Below are 15,449 nucleotides of genomic sequence, written 5' to 3'. Positions count from 1 at the left end.
ATCTCACCTGACCTCAGCCTTCACTGTGGTGGTCTGACCTTACATGAGCAGAAGTCATCCACACATAATATGTATGATCAGTGCACTTAACGCTCTGTCCAACCCATTATTTTTACCAGAACGCTTATTTTAGCAAGGAAGCTTCACAAAGTACAAAGGCATGTTAACTATACTTACAGTTCTTTGGTTTGACTTCTGAGTCTCTTTTCTTCCTAAGTGGAGGGGAGGGGAAGACAAAAAAAAAAAAAAAAAGACTAGTTAATTTTTGCATTTGATTTGAATCTTTCTACTAAAGAGTTTTACGGAAATAAAATACCTAAAATGATCCTGCAGTCTAGTTGGAATAAAGATTCTCTTCTTTCAAGACAGCACATTTCTGGGACTTTCCTGGTGGTCCAGTGGCTAAGACTCCGTGTTCCTAATGCTGGGGGCCCAGGTTCGATCCCTGGTCGGGGAACTGGATCCATATGCCACAACTAAGAGTTCGCATGCCACAACTTAAGAGTTCGCATGCCACAACTAAAGATCCCGAATGCCGAAATAAATTAAAAAAAAAAAAAAGGCACTTTTTTTGGTGGGGTAGGTAGGCAGGAAGTTAAAGAACTCTTAGATCCTAATGTTTAAGAGGGATTTGGAGGCAAAATACTATCTACTTGTCATTATTAAGTGTTGACAGTCTCATAGAAAACTTTATCAAAACTAGGTCTCTAATAAAGAAATGAAGTAGAATGACCCAGTCTGGAAAAGAGCTCCATCTCAAACATGGACAACAAATTGTTTTGAGCTTGAATTTAGAGAGCTAAACACGCCTCTCCAGAGAGCAGAATACAGCCTCAGGAACCCCACACACTTTGTAAGTTGATCACAAAGGTTGGTGATGTTAACAGAAGAAACACATTGCAGACCTTCCTCCTGGAAGAAGAGATCCTGGGAGTCTGGTCACAGACAAGGGATTTCAATCTTGCCCTAAAATCCTTCTCTGGAGGGTGGTGGTCACGCTAGCCCACTAGAACCGCTTCTTCTCAAACAATTCAACGTGTGTCCCAACTGTAACTGCTGCTAACTTTAACTAGGATCAGGGTAGGGAAGTGATCAGTTAAAGACTAGTTTCCAGTACCAAATAATTCAAGAATTATACATCTTAGTTGATTCCCCATTAGGACAAAATAACAGACACCCATCCTTTAACAGGCTCTCAATACGGGCACACACCACCGATTTGAGTTTCTAAGAAACTTCTAATCAATGTCTTAATAAAACTAAAAGGGACCTAGGGCTTCCCTGGTGGCACAGTGGTTGAGAGTCCGCCTGCCGATGCAGGGGACACGGGTTTGTGTCCCAGTCCGGGAAGATCCCACATGCCGCAGAGCGGCTGGGCCCGTGAGCCATGGCCGCTGGGCCTGCGCGTCCGGAGCCTGTGCTCCGCAACGGGAGAGGCCACAACAGTGAGAGGCCCGCATACCACAAAACAACAACAAAAAAAAACCCAAAAGGGACCTGATATTGTTCTACCACCTGTGACTGACCAATGTCAGCCCTTTGTGATATGGGGCAGTGATGTCTAATGGTAAAGCTTCCAGTATCAGACCCCCTATTCCTTCTCCTACCCCCTCCCATGGGGGTTCAGTGGGTACATCTGTATTTCACAGAACCTTAAACTCTGATTTTACAAAGGAGCTGGAGTTCTGGGGAAAGAACTCATCTGATCTCAGTTAAGAATGCAACTCTATACCTGGACGATACTATAGCACTTTAGCACCTCATGTGTTTGAAAATGAGACCTTCACAAGGACCTCATGGGCAGGAGAGGCAGGCAGGAGAGGGGACAGACTGAAGCTCTGTGACTGACTGATCAAGTAGCAGAGGTCCAGCTGACTTCCAGGCCTACCGCTGATTTACTATCACCAGAGCCACGTAACACACCTTCCACACAGAGAACCAGCAGAAAAATGAGTTTGAAGAGCATTTTAGCTAAATTCAAGGTCACTTTGATCGTCAGTGAAAGTCATTCTGTTCCTACACGCTCCCCACACCCTGACCCCCCTTCCTAGAACCAAATGGGTTCTGAGATTAAGGTGGAAGTGACAAACCTGGAGGTGACCAGGCTTTACTTTATCATCTCTTTCTTCTTCTTCCACGTGTGTTCCTGGTCTTAGTCTTCCCGGTTCTTCTGCAGGGAGCGGTCCAGCAACTCTGTCAAGCAAAATCACACACCCTAATGTTGACTTTCACAGACTCCTCCCGTGGAAGCAATTTTCAAAAGGTCTTCCTTCCTACCCACCGCCCCCAAAAAATCAATCTTCATCTCAGGAGCCTTGAAAGGCACATATTACCTCAACATTTAATATTTAATACAACCTTTAGATCTAGTTCTGATAACGCCCAGTTGCCCCCAATTCACTCTTTGCAAGACAATTCTACCTGAATCACAAGGTTGATAATCTGACTGCAAACTCGGCATCCTTAAGCTATCTATGGTCACCCCGGCAACTCACTATAAAGTTCTTCTTTTCAGAAGATTTCAGAAAAGTAATTTCAGTCATCAAGATTACATATTGCACAGAAAAGATTTATTATTCTTACCGTTCTCTGGATGTAACTCTACGTCTCTTTTCCTCCTATGTGGAGAGAAGGGAAAAAGAGAAAAACAGTATTTCAAAAGAAGATCAAAACCAAAAGCATGAGTCAAAGTATTAAATAAATACATTTGATGTGGTTAAAAACAGGGGTTGAGGGGTAATCTGGATTTGGGGGAGATCTGGGCAACCTTCAGCCTTGGTGTTGATGTCCCACCACCCTCAAAACAAAGAGAGGCCCAGGAGCTGGCCCGGCACACATCTGGGCACTAGAGGTCATCTAGTGACACTACGTAAAGTCAAAGATCCGCCTCATGTCGGGAATTCGTTAACACTAGAAAAAAACCAAAGGAGTAATTTGGGATTCACATCAGGAAGTGATGATGACAACCTAGACTGGACACCAGCTCTTCTCTAATGAATACCTTAGTATACTACTTCCCTAAGTTCACAACGCTTGCCATCTCCAGGATATCTGTATCTATGTATTTAAGAGGGATAAAAATATTGTGGCGAAAAAAAAATATTGTGGTGATGAAACCGATCTATGTCTTGCTTGAGGTGGAGGTTACAAGAACGCATGCATGCATACACGTGACCATACAGGCACAGTGAATAAAGTCTGTAGATTACGCCGATGTCCATGTTCTGGTTTTGCTATTACAGTTATGTGAGATGTCACCATTGGAGAAAGTTGGGTAAACTACACAGAACCCCTGTACTATATTATACGGAATTAATCTGTATGCGCATATATAAAATTCTGCCTCCAGACTGCCTTTAGACTCGAGCTACAACATCAACTCTTCCCTGAGTCTGCAGCCTGCTGGCCTGTCCTGCACATTTCAGACTTGCCAGCCTGAAATCGTGTGACTCAGTTGCTTAAATTAATCTCATATATACAGACATCACTGGGTCTGTTTCTCTGGAGAACCCTAAGATAGATTTTATACTAATATACTACAGTAATATATACATACATATCATCTGAAACAATATAGAAGAAACTGATGAATGCTCGCCTCTCAAAGGAAGGACAGGATGGAGCGGGGGGAGTACCACCCCTATGTACCAGCCTTTGGTACTGTTTTACCAAATGCATGTATTTAATACCTGTTTTAAAAAACATAGTGAGATCTCAAAACCTTAAACTGACTAAAGTAAGATTCTCTCTGCAGTACTACTTATTTGACCACCACCACCTGATAACGCTGGTGTGGTGCACTGAGGCTTACTCCAGCATATCGGGATAAACCCTGTTTCGACAAGTGTTCATCCTCCAAGTCCCCAAGGTCTCACACACTGCCAGTGAAACTGCTTCCTGCTTGGGAAAGAGTGCCCCAGTTCGTTTCTTTAGAAGCTAGAAGGCTATATAAGCCCTCCAAAAGGTTAGAGGGCAAAGAACAACTCTAAAACTGGCACACTTGTTAAAAAAAAAAAAAAAAAGACTTGCCAATATTACAAGAGCCAGCTTGCTTTCACCTGTGACACGTTTTCTTAGTAGGCAAGGGATGTGGCCATATGACTTGGACAAGCTGTTTCCCTCTGTCTCAGTGTCCCACCTGTGAGTGGGTAGTCTGACTAAACAGGAGAACGAGTATGTCTTTTACAACAGGACGTCAAGTCCACCACAGTGATGTTGGTAGCCTTGAGTCCAGTGCTTCTCGCTCAGTGCAACTGTGCCCCCCAGGGGACATCTGGGAAAGTCTGAAGGTGATTTTGGTTGTCACAACTGGGAGGAGAGAGAGGGAATGTTACGGGCATCTAGGGAGTAGAGGTCGGGACCTCGCTAAACACTCTATGATGCACAGGACTCACCCCCACAGCAAAGGTTTATCTGGCCCCAAAAGTCAATGCCTTCGTTGAGAAACCCTGCCTTAGAGCAAACCACGGATACTCATCTTTAGCAGGTAATGGGGCATTTACTACCCACCTGTAAACCTACATACAGACTTCCCGACTTACACAGCTAATCCTGTGGCAGGACTGAAATAGATAGCGTGTGACCATCTCGTATTATCTAGGTTTGCCCCTCAAGTCACATGGGACAGCGCTAGAGACTGACATTTGCGATATTGGAGGCCTTTGGCAAGCCGCCAGTTTTCTAACCTAAAAAGTCTAAGCAGCATTATTACAATACACATAGTAACATGACAATTCTGCTTTTCTAGAGAAATTAGATGTGGGAAAGGGGCTTATCTGACATCAGAAGGAAATTCTTTAAACACATCACATCTGCTGGTTTGACTGTCAAATCTTGACAACTGGAGAGGTAGGAAAGTAGACAGGAGGGAACAGACCAAAGGTATGGGCCTGCTGAGTCCTCAGGTCTAACCCTAACACACTTCGTACTGCCCTGGGTCCAGGGATATGTTCTAACACCCTCTCAGTCACTTCCGGTTCATAGACAGACCAAGTATAAATTCACAACTACCAGCAAGTGTACCAAAATAAGGCAGAGTCAAGAAACTTAAACACGAGCCCTACCTGGTCTTTTTCTTCTTCGTCGACAGAATCATCTGATTTTGCTTTTTCAGCGTCTTCCTCAGGTTTCCGTTTGGCAGGGCTGTCACACACAGTAAAGCCAACTGTTAGCTCAGCCAGACCCTAGTCCTCCAGTGGGCACGAAACAACTTATATTCCTCCCTACCAAGAGTACGCTCTGTCTGGAAAGATTCAGGGCATGGACACCCTCTTCCCTCCAAGGAGAAGCCCTTTCTGCCAGGACATTAAAAGAAGCTTCAAGCTTAATGTTTCTTTGGATGACAGGTTTAGAATACCACCATTCTGCAAACCTTAAGAAATAATGGATCTAGACTTTGATCAACGGCTGCTAGAATCACCGAAGAGACATTACATGCCTCTGATGGACAGCCCCATGCCGTCAATGAAGTGTCACAAAATAAAGCTGGAATCTGATCAAGACTCTAGACCTAACTACCAGTTTACAGAGAACTGGAGACAAGGGAACACATTAACCACCAAAACGATGCAGTCAGCCAGACCTAGAAGCTAGTAGACAAAAGACCTATTTTCTTTAAATAAATGGCAAGAAACTAAGGAATCTATCACTTGAAAGGCTTAAGGAGCAAATCAACCAAACTCTGTTACACAAGGGGAAGAATGAACACTGCTATGTATTTGTTAGTAAGGAACTGTTACACTTTATAAGGCATGTTTTGTCTTCTTCAAAAGACGGTTTGCTAGATGTTAGCAATTATAGCAAAATATGAATAAAAAACTTGTCAGAGAAAGAGACCTTGTCATCTAGAAATATCATATTTGTGGATAAGATGACATGTCCGATTTGTTTCAAAGTAATCCAGCTGGGGGGACATGGGTGTGTATGGAGTTGTAATCCATTTGGAATAATTCACTTGGAGCATATGGGGGTATAGATGAGACAACAGCCAGGAGCTGTTAACTGTTGTTGACACTGGGTGACAAGTACACAGGGGTTCATTTTACTATCCTTGGTAATTTTGTGTATGTACGTTTGAAGTTTCCTATGTTAAGAGTAAAAATGGATGAGGTCTTCAGAAATGCTGTTCATGAATGTCTAATTACAGAATATCAAAAGGAAAACCTAAGCAATGTGGAAGCCAGAATTACTAAGTTACATCCTACTAATTCTATACGTGTTTTACCAAAAACAGTTGGCCCCTAAAATGGGGGCTGTCCATTCATTATATACTGACCCCCTTGTGAAATGAGATGTGATGGTGGTCTGCCTGGTAGTTTGCCTTGTAATCCTGGGGCTAGATGAGACTTCAGCTGCTTAAAGAAAAAGAAACAAAAAAGCCACTATGAATAAAGAGTTCACAGCGAAGGTACAGTTCTTCAGCATTACCAAGCTGGTACAGAGACCAGGTTCTGAGGATTAAGTATCCTTCTCTTCTTATTCTAAGCAACCACCATCTTGATAAAGTCATCAAATTAGCACCTGCCAGTTTGCTGGGCCATTTCAACACAAGCTCTTGTATGAGGGGCCCAACCCTGAGACGGAAAAGGAAACAGAACCTCCGCTTATTTCGTCAAAAGATGAAGTGGCCAAGCACCTGACCTGAGCTCAAGTCCCATGCTCTTATTTTTAAAAATTCCAGAAGAGTTATTCTGACTACAAGCGGGGAAGGAGTCTAAGAATAAATGTTCAGCTTAAACAGGCATGTAACTTAGACGTAATAAACATCAGTAGCTCCTGTTATCTTATACCTCATAAATTCAACCACATTTGGGGATCTAACGCTCTATAACTTGGTTGAAGACAAAAATTGCAAGTATATATCTAAGCTAGTTAGAAGTATACACAAGAGGGAATTCCATGGTGGTCCAGTGGTTAAGACTCGGCACTCTCACTGCTGAGGGCCCGAGTTCGATCCCCGGTTGGAGAACTAAGATCGTACAAGCCGAGCAACACAGCCACCCCCCACCCCCGCCCCCAAAAAACAAAAAAACCCAAAAAGATACACAAAAAACAAGTACTGCCGGTGGAGGGGTTGTGTGTGGGGGGAACAGACAGACCCTATGGCGCCAAGTCTGTCCTCCCCTTAGGTGGTACCAGACTCCAACAAGGTCAAACGAGTCAAGCACTCTTACATTTTGTTTCTGCATCGGACTTGCTTCTCCTGGGCATGCAAAGTTTGGAAACAGGTTTGGGGGACTTCTTTTTCTCTGCTATTTCCACTCTGTGCTCCTCACCACTTGTCTGGCTCCCGTTTTCTAGACATCCATTCACTTCCCGACTGAAAGCATGAGCTCCGTTCTCCAAGGACAAATCTTTATTTAAAAGGGATTTGACTTTAGCCAGGTAGCCCTCCTACAGCAGGAAAGGATAATTTAAGTAGCAGTGAATGTAAACAAGTGGCAATGAGAGAATAAGGAAACACATGCGCTTCCTTTGTAACTATCAGGTAACAGGGAGAGGTGGGATTATTCTGCCTCCCTGGTCACAGACAAGTTACATGGGAGGAAACATTTTCTAGCCACTGGGATGCTGAGAACTTACCTCTGATAATTCTTCTTTATGTAATTTGGTTTCCAAGTCACATAATTGATTCTTTATTTCTGTCTGCAGAAATTCATGCAAGAGATTCAATTTCTCCTTCACGCATTCCTATGGGAAGGATATAGGTTTAGAAGTCTCCGCACTCCCAAGCTATGAACTAATGGACTAATACACAAATAGTTACACTGCCTGGTCACCTAACAATGACTGAATGGCAGGCAATGCTGAGTCAGCTAAAAAGAAAACTAAATATTCACAAGACATGTTTGTGATGTTTCCACTAAGATCATATCACACCATCTCCAGAGTGGTGAAAAATGGAAAGATTAGAGGTGAAACAGATACATAATAGTGTACTAGAACAAAACTGATTTTGAAAAACAGTGTGACCAGGACAAGTTATAATCCAGACTTGAGGCTACAGAACCCAGACTGGGAAACTCGATGAGCTACCAAAAGCTAACCAGTAATATCCTATTAGTCCAGCACATTAGACAAAAACATCCAACGTATCCTCAATTTTAGGGAAAAGAGAGCCAATTCCACTTAAATTTGTTTTTATGAACTACACAGTATCTGTCAAATGGTCACATTTGATCATAAATTTTGTTAAGGTAGAGACTACCTTACCTTTTCTGTTAAACTATCTCTTTCCAAATCTTTGAGCCTGGGGAAAGAAAAAGGGAAGAAACAAACACTTGTTAAGCAACACTGTCTACCTGTAAGAATACCACAGTTTAAAGAACTTTGGAAATAAGTTTAACATGAATGTTAGAAAAAAATACAATGGTTTTTCCCTCCCCCAGTGTCTAGAATGCCCTACTGTAATGCCTACACGTTAAGAAGTTATTTTCGGGCTTCCCTGGTGGCGCAGTGGTTGAGAATCTGCCTGCCATTGCAGGGGACACGGCTTCGAGCCCTGGTCTGGGAAGATCCCACATGCCACGGAGCAACTGGGCCCGTGAGCCACAACTACTGAGCCTGCGTGTCTGGAGCCTGTGCTCCGCAACAAGAGAGGCCGTGACAGTGAGAGGCCTGCGCACCACGATGAAGAGTGGTCCCCGCTCACTGCAACTAGAGAAAGCCCTCGCACAGAAACGAAGACCCATCACAGACAAAAATAAAATTAATTTTTTAAAAAGTTATTTTCAATATGAATGAGGTCCCCCTTTTGGGGGGTGGTTTTCTGATGGTGGTAAGAGATGATATAGGAGCTCTAGAACAACATTATTATTTTTTTAATGTTATTTTAAAGACACTGGGAAAGGGGAAGCAGGTCACACAGTTGGGGTCCTTCCCAAGTTAACTGACCTACAGGTGGTCTTCCTCCAGTTGGACCTGACAAGATTTCATAGGAGGGCATACAGAGGTTCGAAAGAGTGGACCAGGGTGACAGGATGCTGTGGGGAACAGCCAGCTAACATTCCCAAAGGCCAGGATGGGGTGGTGGCAGCATATTCCTGATGAGGAATATAGGAAAATGGAGGAGTCAAGGCATCTGAGGCAGCAGGGGGTGCCCACACACAAGGAAGACAGATGAAGCTAGAAAAGGTGGCTGGCGCCTCACCCAAGAGCTCATCCTTGTAAATGTTTGTAGCTAGTCATTCACAAGCGCACAACTGTCATGAGTTTAGCTGGAAAATCACGGTCTGACTTGATTATTGAATATTAGTATCTTACCTCTTCGGGGAGGAAGGGAGCAAAAAGAATAAAGGAACAAAACTAGAAGACACCGAGGAAATGGGGAGGCTGCTGTTCCTAGCCTGGGTGCTGGCTGTGGGCAGTTGGATGAGAACAGGTCTAACCAGGTGGGCAAGCGTCCATCAGCAGAGGGGCAGCACCCTGGGCGGGGACTGGGCCTCCACCATCTATGGCTCCTCCCCTCCAGCACCCAGGCTAGGTACTCAGTTCCCAGCAGCCCAGAGGACAGGAACAGAGCTCTGCCAGGCTGGCCTTCCCAGAGGGCAAGGGTAAGCAGCACAGCCAGGAATTGAGCGACAGGCTTTGCTGGACTAAAGACATACAGTGGCTACTCCGAGTGCACGTGGATCCTGCTTCTAGCTTCAACCACCACTCCCATCTGTGGGTGCCTACTCTACGCCAGGCCCTGTTCCAGGCAACAAGCTGAGTGATGGGATGTAGGCACTACCAGGCAGGGACCTCATGACTTGCTGGATGGTCAGGAAAGGCCTTTCTATAGAAAAGACTTAGCAGGGACTTCCCTGGCAGTCCAGTGGTTAAGACTCCGTGCTTCCAAGGCAGGGGGCGCCGGTTCGATCCCTGGTCGGGGAACGAAGATCCCATATGCCACAAGGTACGGCCAAAAAAAAAAAAAAAAAAAAAAAAAAAGAAAGACTTAGCAGCCTCCAGATACAGTGGTAATATACTATATGTCACATATGTTGTGTAACTTGGACTCAAGATTCAGAGTCAAGCTTTCCAGAAGCATGTGAAGCCCCTTCCAGGCAAAAGTCATTTTACCCTCAAAGCAACTCAGGTCCTGGGACAGCCTTAGATGAGGACAACTGCACAACTCGGTACTCACATGCTGCTGCAGGAGCATCACACCTACCTGTCTGCAGTCATTCTCCTCACAAAACCCTGGCAGGACACAGCTCCTACCTCGACCAGGTTACCTCAGGTGTCAAGGATAACACTTAGACTGAAGCCCATCAAAGGGCCCTTTCCACAACGCTGACAACTCCTACATCTGGCCAGGAGGCAGATGTGTGCGTCTGAATTCTTTGACGCTTTCCTGTGAAGTGGGATATTTAGCCTGGCAGGCAGAAACAAATCTTCAGAATATCTGAAGAGTCTTGCCCTGTGAAGATTGGATTTGACCTGCTTGGCCCCAGAGTGGAAGGTTGGAGCCCAGGGCAGGCACCGAGTAGTCAGAGGTGTGGCAGGAAGAAGGCTGGCCAGTGCGCCGCTCCTGACACCCAGGCTTTCACTGGAGAGTCCATCCCCTTCCCAGTAAAACTGGTGACACTACCTCACATCTGCTTTACGTTCATAGCCAGGAGGATTAGAAGCAGACATGAAGGACCAGGTAGAGGAGTCACAGAGAACAGCAACCACCTTATAAAAGAAAACCATAGCTCCCTTCCAGTCTAAGATCCCACAATTCATTCCTAGTTGCTTCCCTCAGAGCAGTTCTTTAAAGGAGAAAAAGATATACATAAACCACTGTGTGGACAAATAGAGTTCAAATCTGAGGCTTCTGAAGCAAAAGGGTATAAACGGCATCAGGAAGGAGGGATCCAGAGACATTGAGAGCTCAGCGGGAACTGGGCAGAGGGAGCTGTCCGAAACAGGAGCAGCACAGCAGGGGCGCTGGCGCAGAGTTCACCCAAGGAACCCACACAAGTCGGGCTGACACAGGGGAAGAAAGGCAAGTCCAGAGAGAGGAGGTGGGTGCCAGTCTGAGGGAGGTCAGCAATGTCAGGCTCAAAATCATTGACTTTGCTCCATAGTTAACAAACCATCGGAAGGGTCACGGGGGTGGTAGAACCCAAGGTATCAGTCATCTTTCAGTAGGAAAAAATAAAGTCAATCTGGCAGAAATGAACAATATATTAGACAGGAAGAGATAAGATGTTAAATCACTCTAACATCCTAAACTAGAAATGCTGGTCTGTAATATGGTTTAGCAGCAGGAGCTGAGAACATGCTAGAGAAGTTACAAAGCTCCGTCTACTCTGCCTTTTGTAATTGGCTGCATGACGGTTGGTATAGGGCTACCAGAGATAATATTTGTGGTACAAAGGAAAACAGATCACCCCCCGCAAAGATATCCATGCCCTAATTCCCCAGAACCTGTGAATATGTTACCTTACACGGCAAAAGGGACTTTGCAGATGTGATTAAGGTTACAGCCCTTGAGATGGGGAGGTTTTCTTGGATTATCCAGGTGGGCCCAATCGAGTCACTTAAATCCTAGGAGCAGAGAAACTTCCCAGCTACATTTCAAGCGATGTGACTACAGAAGGGTCAAAAAGATGTGATGTGAGAACTGGCTTTGCTGGCTTTAAAGATGGAGGAAGGGGGCCACAAGCCAACAGATGTCATCACCTCTAGTAGCTGGGAATGGCTCTCACCTTACAGCCAGCAAGAGAAGAGGGACCTCAGTCTTATAACCACAAGGGACCGAATTCTGCCAACAACCTGAAAGAGTAAGAAACAGGTCCTCCCCTAGAGCCTCCAGAAAGGAATGTAGCCTGCTGACACTTTAATTTTAATCCAGTGAGACCCACACCACATTTCTGACCTACAGAATCAGAAGATAGCAAATTTGTTTTATTTAAGCTACTAAGACTGAAGTAGTTTGTTACGGCAGCAATTAAAATCTAATACAGGGCTTCCCTGGTGGTGCAGTGGTTGAGAATCCGCCTGCCGATGCGGGGGACACAGGTTCGAGCCCTGGTCTGGGAAGATCCCACATGCCACGGAGCGACTGGGCCCGTGAGCCACAACTACTGAGCCTGCGTGTCTGGAGCCTGTGTCCCGCAACGAGAGGCCACGACAGTGAAAGGCCCCCGCTTGCCGCCACTAGAGAAAGCCCTCGCACAAAAACGAAGACCCAAAACAGCCAAAAATTAATTAATTAATTAAAAAAAAAAAAAAACCTAATACAGTACCAGAAGTTCTGAACTTTTCGGTGGGAGAAAGTAAGCAGACCATGAATTTTAGGAGTGACATTTCAGTGAATAGCTATCTAGATGGCTATTCGGCAGCTAGAAATTAGAACGGGCTCTCCAAAGAGGCCTCTCCAGCTGTACCCCCAACTGCTGAAAGCAGAAATCTAAGACTGGAAGAAAATAAGGGTCCAGGAATTGAAAAGAAATATGGCACAAATCAGGGAAGAGGTCCCCTGGTGGCAAACAGCATCACAAAAGCCAAGGACACAAAGAATTAAGGATAGAAAACCACCTTAACTAAAGAATAGACTGGACACCCGGCACAAAAGCTAAGCTAAGGTGGCAGCAAAAAGAGCAAGACCAGGGACTTCCCTGGTGGCACAGTGGTTAAGAATCCGCCTGCCAACGCAGGGGACAGGGTTTGAGCCCTGGTCCGGGAAGATCCCACATGCCGTAGAGCAACTAAGCCCATGCGCCACAACTGCTGAGCCTGCGCTCTAGAGCCTGTGAGCCACAACTACTGAAGCCCGCATGCCACAACTACTGAAGCCCACGCACCTAGAGCCTGTGCTCAATACCACCACAATGAGAAGTCTGCGCACTGCCACAAAGAGTAGCCCCCGTTCGCCACAACTAGGAAAAACCCTAATGCAGCAACGAAGACCCAACACAGCCAAAAATAAATAAAATTAAAAAGAGCAAGTCGAGACGATAATACAAGAAACCAGGCAAACAGGAAGGTTGGAGTGATAAGTAGACATACACTGCTATATTAGTATCTGCCTTAGTATCAGGTCTGCATGTTGGTACTTTAAGTTATGCACCGCCCCCCACCCCAATAACAGGAGTGAAACATACAGCTGCCACGTGATAAGCAGTGAAGGAGGTTTCTGCGCAGGTGCTGTTCTACCACGTTCACAGCTATCAGCTCAGCCTTCACAATGCCCCAGTGGAGCAGGCACCTCCATCCCATTTTACAGATAAAGCACCAGGAGGTTAGACGACTCGGTCATACAGCTGGCAAGGGGTGGGGTGGGATCTGAACTCCAGTAGTCTGCACCTCTAGAATCCTAGTGCAGGGGAGAACTAGAAAAGGTAACTCAGTTTTGCCCTCCATACCTACTCAGGAGCCATGGAACTAGTTAAGAACTTCACGACCCAACCTAATCTAATCAGAGTGGCTAGCAGAACTATCATAATTACAAAGGCTAAATGAGTTGTGTAAGGAGGTTGCTAGAATCAATATGTAAATACAGGCCTTGGTGAAGGGGAAAGTCTGGCATGTAAGCCTTCGAGTCTAGTGGACACCGAGCTGCAAGTACAACGAATGAGGCAAACATGCTCAGACAAGTCATCATCAACTCCCAAGCTGCAAAGGCAGCATGCGGGATGCGCTGACAGAATTCAACACCTCATCGCAGGAAAGGGGAGTGTCTTTCTGAGCAGTCTTACGGATGAACAGACAACATGCAGCATGGTGAAGGGGTTGGTGGAACCCAGCCTCACACTGGTTGCTCTGCGTGGTCCCAGGTCCTGAGAACCTAAAAGGTAACCTGTGTGGTTTGTGAGGAAAAGAGCACAAGATGAGTCAGGCAAGTGGACGGGGATCCCGGACTTGAAGCCAAGTGCATTAGGCAGTGTAAGGGGCAGGAAAACCTCTGTCTCCAACTTATATCGAAAGAGGATCACAGTTTCCACTTATAGAAAGCAGACCTGAGTGGCAACAGAAAGACGAGTAGGAAGACTATTGCTTTTTCTATACAAAAGATGGTGGCTTGGACAGAGTAAGAAAATTCAAGTAGGAAAATGTGGCTTGTCCTGAAAGGCGTTATTTTTAGAAGACTTAGGACATAAAATACTTCAAAAAAAAGTTAAAACTTAAAAACCCAAATGTTAAGAATACTTTCTAGTATCGTTACATAGCTAATGTAACTGTATGATTTTTAAAAGAAGCTGCCAAGTTAGCATAAGTGACAGAAATGCCTGAGTGAGGTCTAGGCCTAAATTTTGTTCCTAGAGCATTCTACTGAACTTAGTAGTATAATCCATAATATGAGGTCCCTAATTTTCATGAATCAAAAAGTTATACCTCCGTTTACAAGGAGGTATAAGGGAGTATTGTAAAAGGAGTATGGAATGCCATGCTTATGCGTGTATTTTATAGGCTGAAATTCAAAATTTAAGAAAAGCTGTTGAGAGGGTCACATAAGCTGACAATGTCAATGGTCTGAGGCAGAAACCCAAGACTCTATAGCCACAGTAAGCAATTCTCATTCAAAGTAATATGGAACCTAGGGTGAATGGCGGATTGTAACACTCACCTAAGAACATTCAAATTCAACCAAACAAAACACTTGCTCTGGCCCAATAAAAGCCCTAGCTGAAGGGAAAGGTTTTGGCAAGAAGCAGACTTCCGCAGGAATCTTTGCTTCCTTGCTGTTAACTCCTGTGGCAACCACTCTTGAGAACACTTGAGGATTAAATGAGACAACGTAAAGTGTTTTATACAATTAGCAGAACGGAAAAAAAGCAAGCTAGATTAGTCAATAATGCTAACACGGCGGGGGGGGGGGCCTTTATGTGCCAGGCATATTCTCATTTAATCCAATAGCAGTTTAAAGCCCATGTTAACTGTCCTAGGCCACAGATGTAACTTGTTTATGAAACTTGCCCGAGGTTAGATGAGCCAGTGGAGGTGGCATTTCCACCATCAAGTTAAAGAAGGCTGGGCCCAAAACATCTCTGTCCTGGGTCTAAAGTGAAGCCAGATACTTCCATAACGCCATTTCCATTTTTAAGTTATGTTTCCATTTTTAAGTTATAGGGATTCTTCAGCAAGGCAGAGCACCCTCTAACTGTGGTTAAGAAGTGGTCTGACGCCTGGGAGGGAGACCCAAATGCCTGCTACACCTACTCTCCACGCCCAAAAGCCCAAATCAGAACTGGACTGGCACAGCTTTAGGAAACAAGCACAGGGAAATGGCAAGATCAGGTTCACAGATCTGGCTGGAAGTGTTCAGGGCTGGTCGAGGCTCCCGTGACTAGTGCTCCAAGTGAGGTTTGCAGGCTTCCAGGAGTGAAACTGATGCCCTTCAGGAACAAGAAGCCTGGGCCCAACGGTCTTGCCGCCGACCCCTGTGCACAGATTAGCTAAGACTGGCTAAGTCCCCGATGTTAGCTGCTGGCCCCTCTCTCCCCCTACACACACACACACACACACACACACACACA

The 15,449-nt window shown here is 45.2% G+C and overlaps 1 protein-coding gene across 4 annotated transcripts in view; it reads right to left on the bottom strand.

The window, feature by feature from the left end:
• Positions 1 to 15,449, bottom strand: part of DNMT1 (DNA methyltransferase 1) — a 43,050-nt gene that overhangs the window by 26,444 nt on the left and 1,157 nt on the right. For 3 of the 4 annotated variants that reach the window (XM_024745829.1, XM_024745826.1, XM_024745828.1), the window contains exons 2-9: positions 8,212 to 8,248; positions 7,582 to 7,689; positions 7,173 to 7,392; positions 6,275 to 6,353; positions 5,064 to 5,142; positions 2,584 to 2,618; positions 2,091 to 2,193; positions 178 to 212 (exon numbers count right to left, since the gene is read on the bottom strand). In XM_024745829.1, coding sequence (XP_024601597.1) covers positions 178 to 212; positions 2,091 to 2,193; positions 2,584 to 2,618; positions 5,064 to 5,142; positions 6,275 to 6,353; positions 7,173 to 7,392; positions 7,582 to 7,689; positions 8,212 to 8,248 — 696 coding nt within the window. The remainder of the gene's footprint in view (positions 1 to 177; positions 213 to 2,090; positions 2,194 to 2,583; positions 2,619 to 5,063; positions 5,143 to 6,274; positions 6,354 to 7,172; positions 7,393 to 7,581; positions 7,690 to 8,211; positions 8,249 to 15,449) is intronic. The other variant, XM_024745827.1, reaches the window with a different exon arrangement.

Source organism: Neophocaena asiaeorientalis, unplaced genomic scaffold, assembly GCF_003031525.2.
Source record: "Neophocaena asiaeorientalis asiaeorientalis breed wild unplaced genomic scaffold, Neophocaena_asiaeorientalis_V1.1 scaffold357, whole genome shotgun sequence".
Lineage (NCBI taxonomy): Eukaryota > Metazoa > Chordata > Mammalia > Artiodactyla > Phocoenidae > Neophocaena > Neophocaena asiaeorientalis.
Note: the sequence above shows the minus strand (reverse complement) of the source record. Positions and strands in the feature narration are given on the sequence as shown.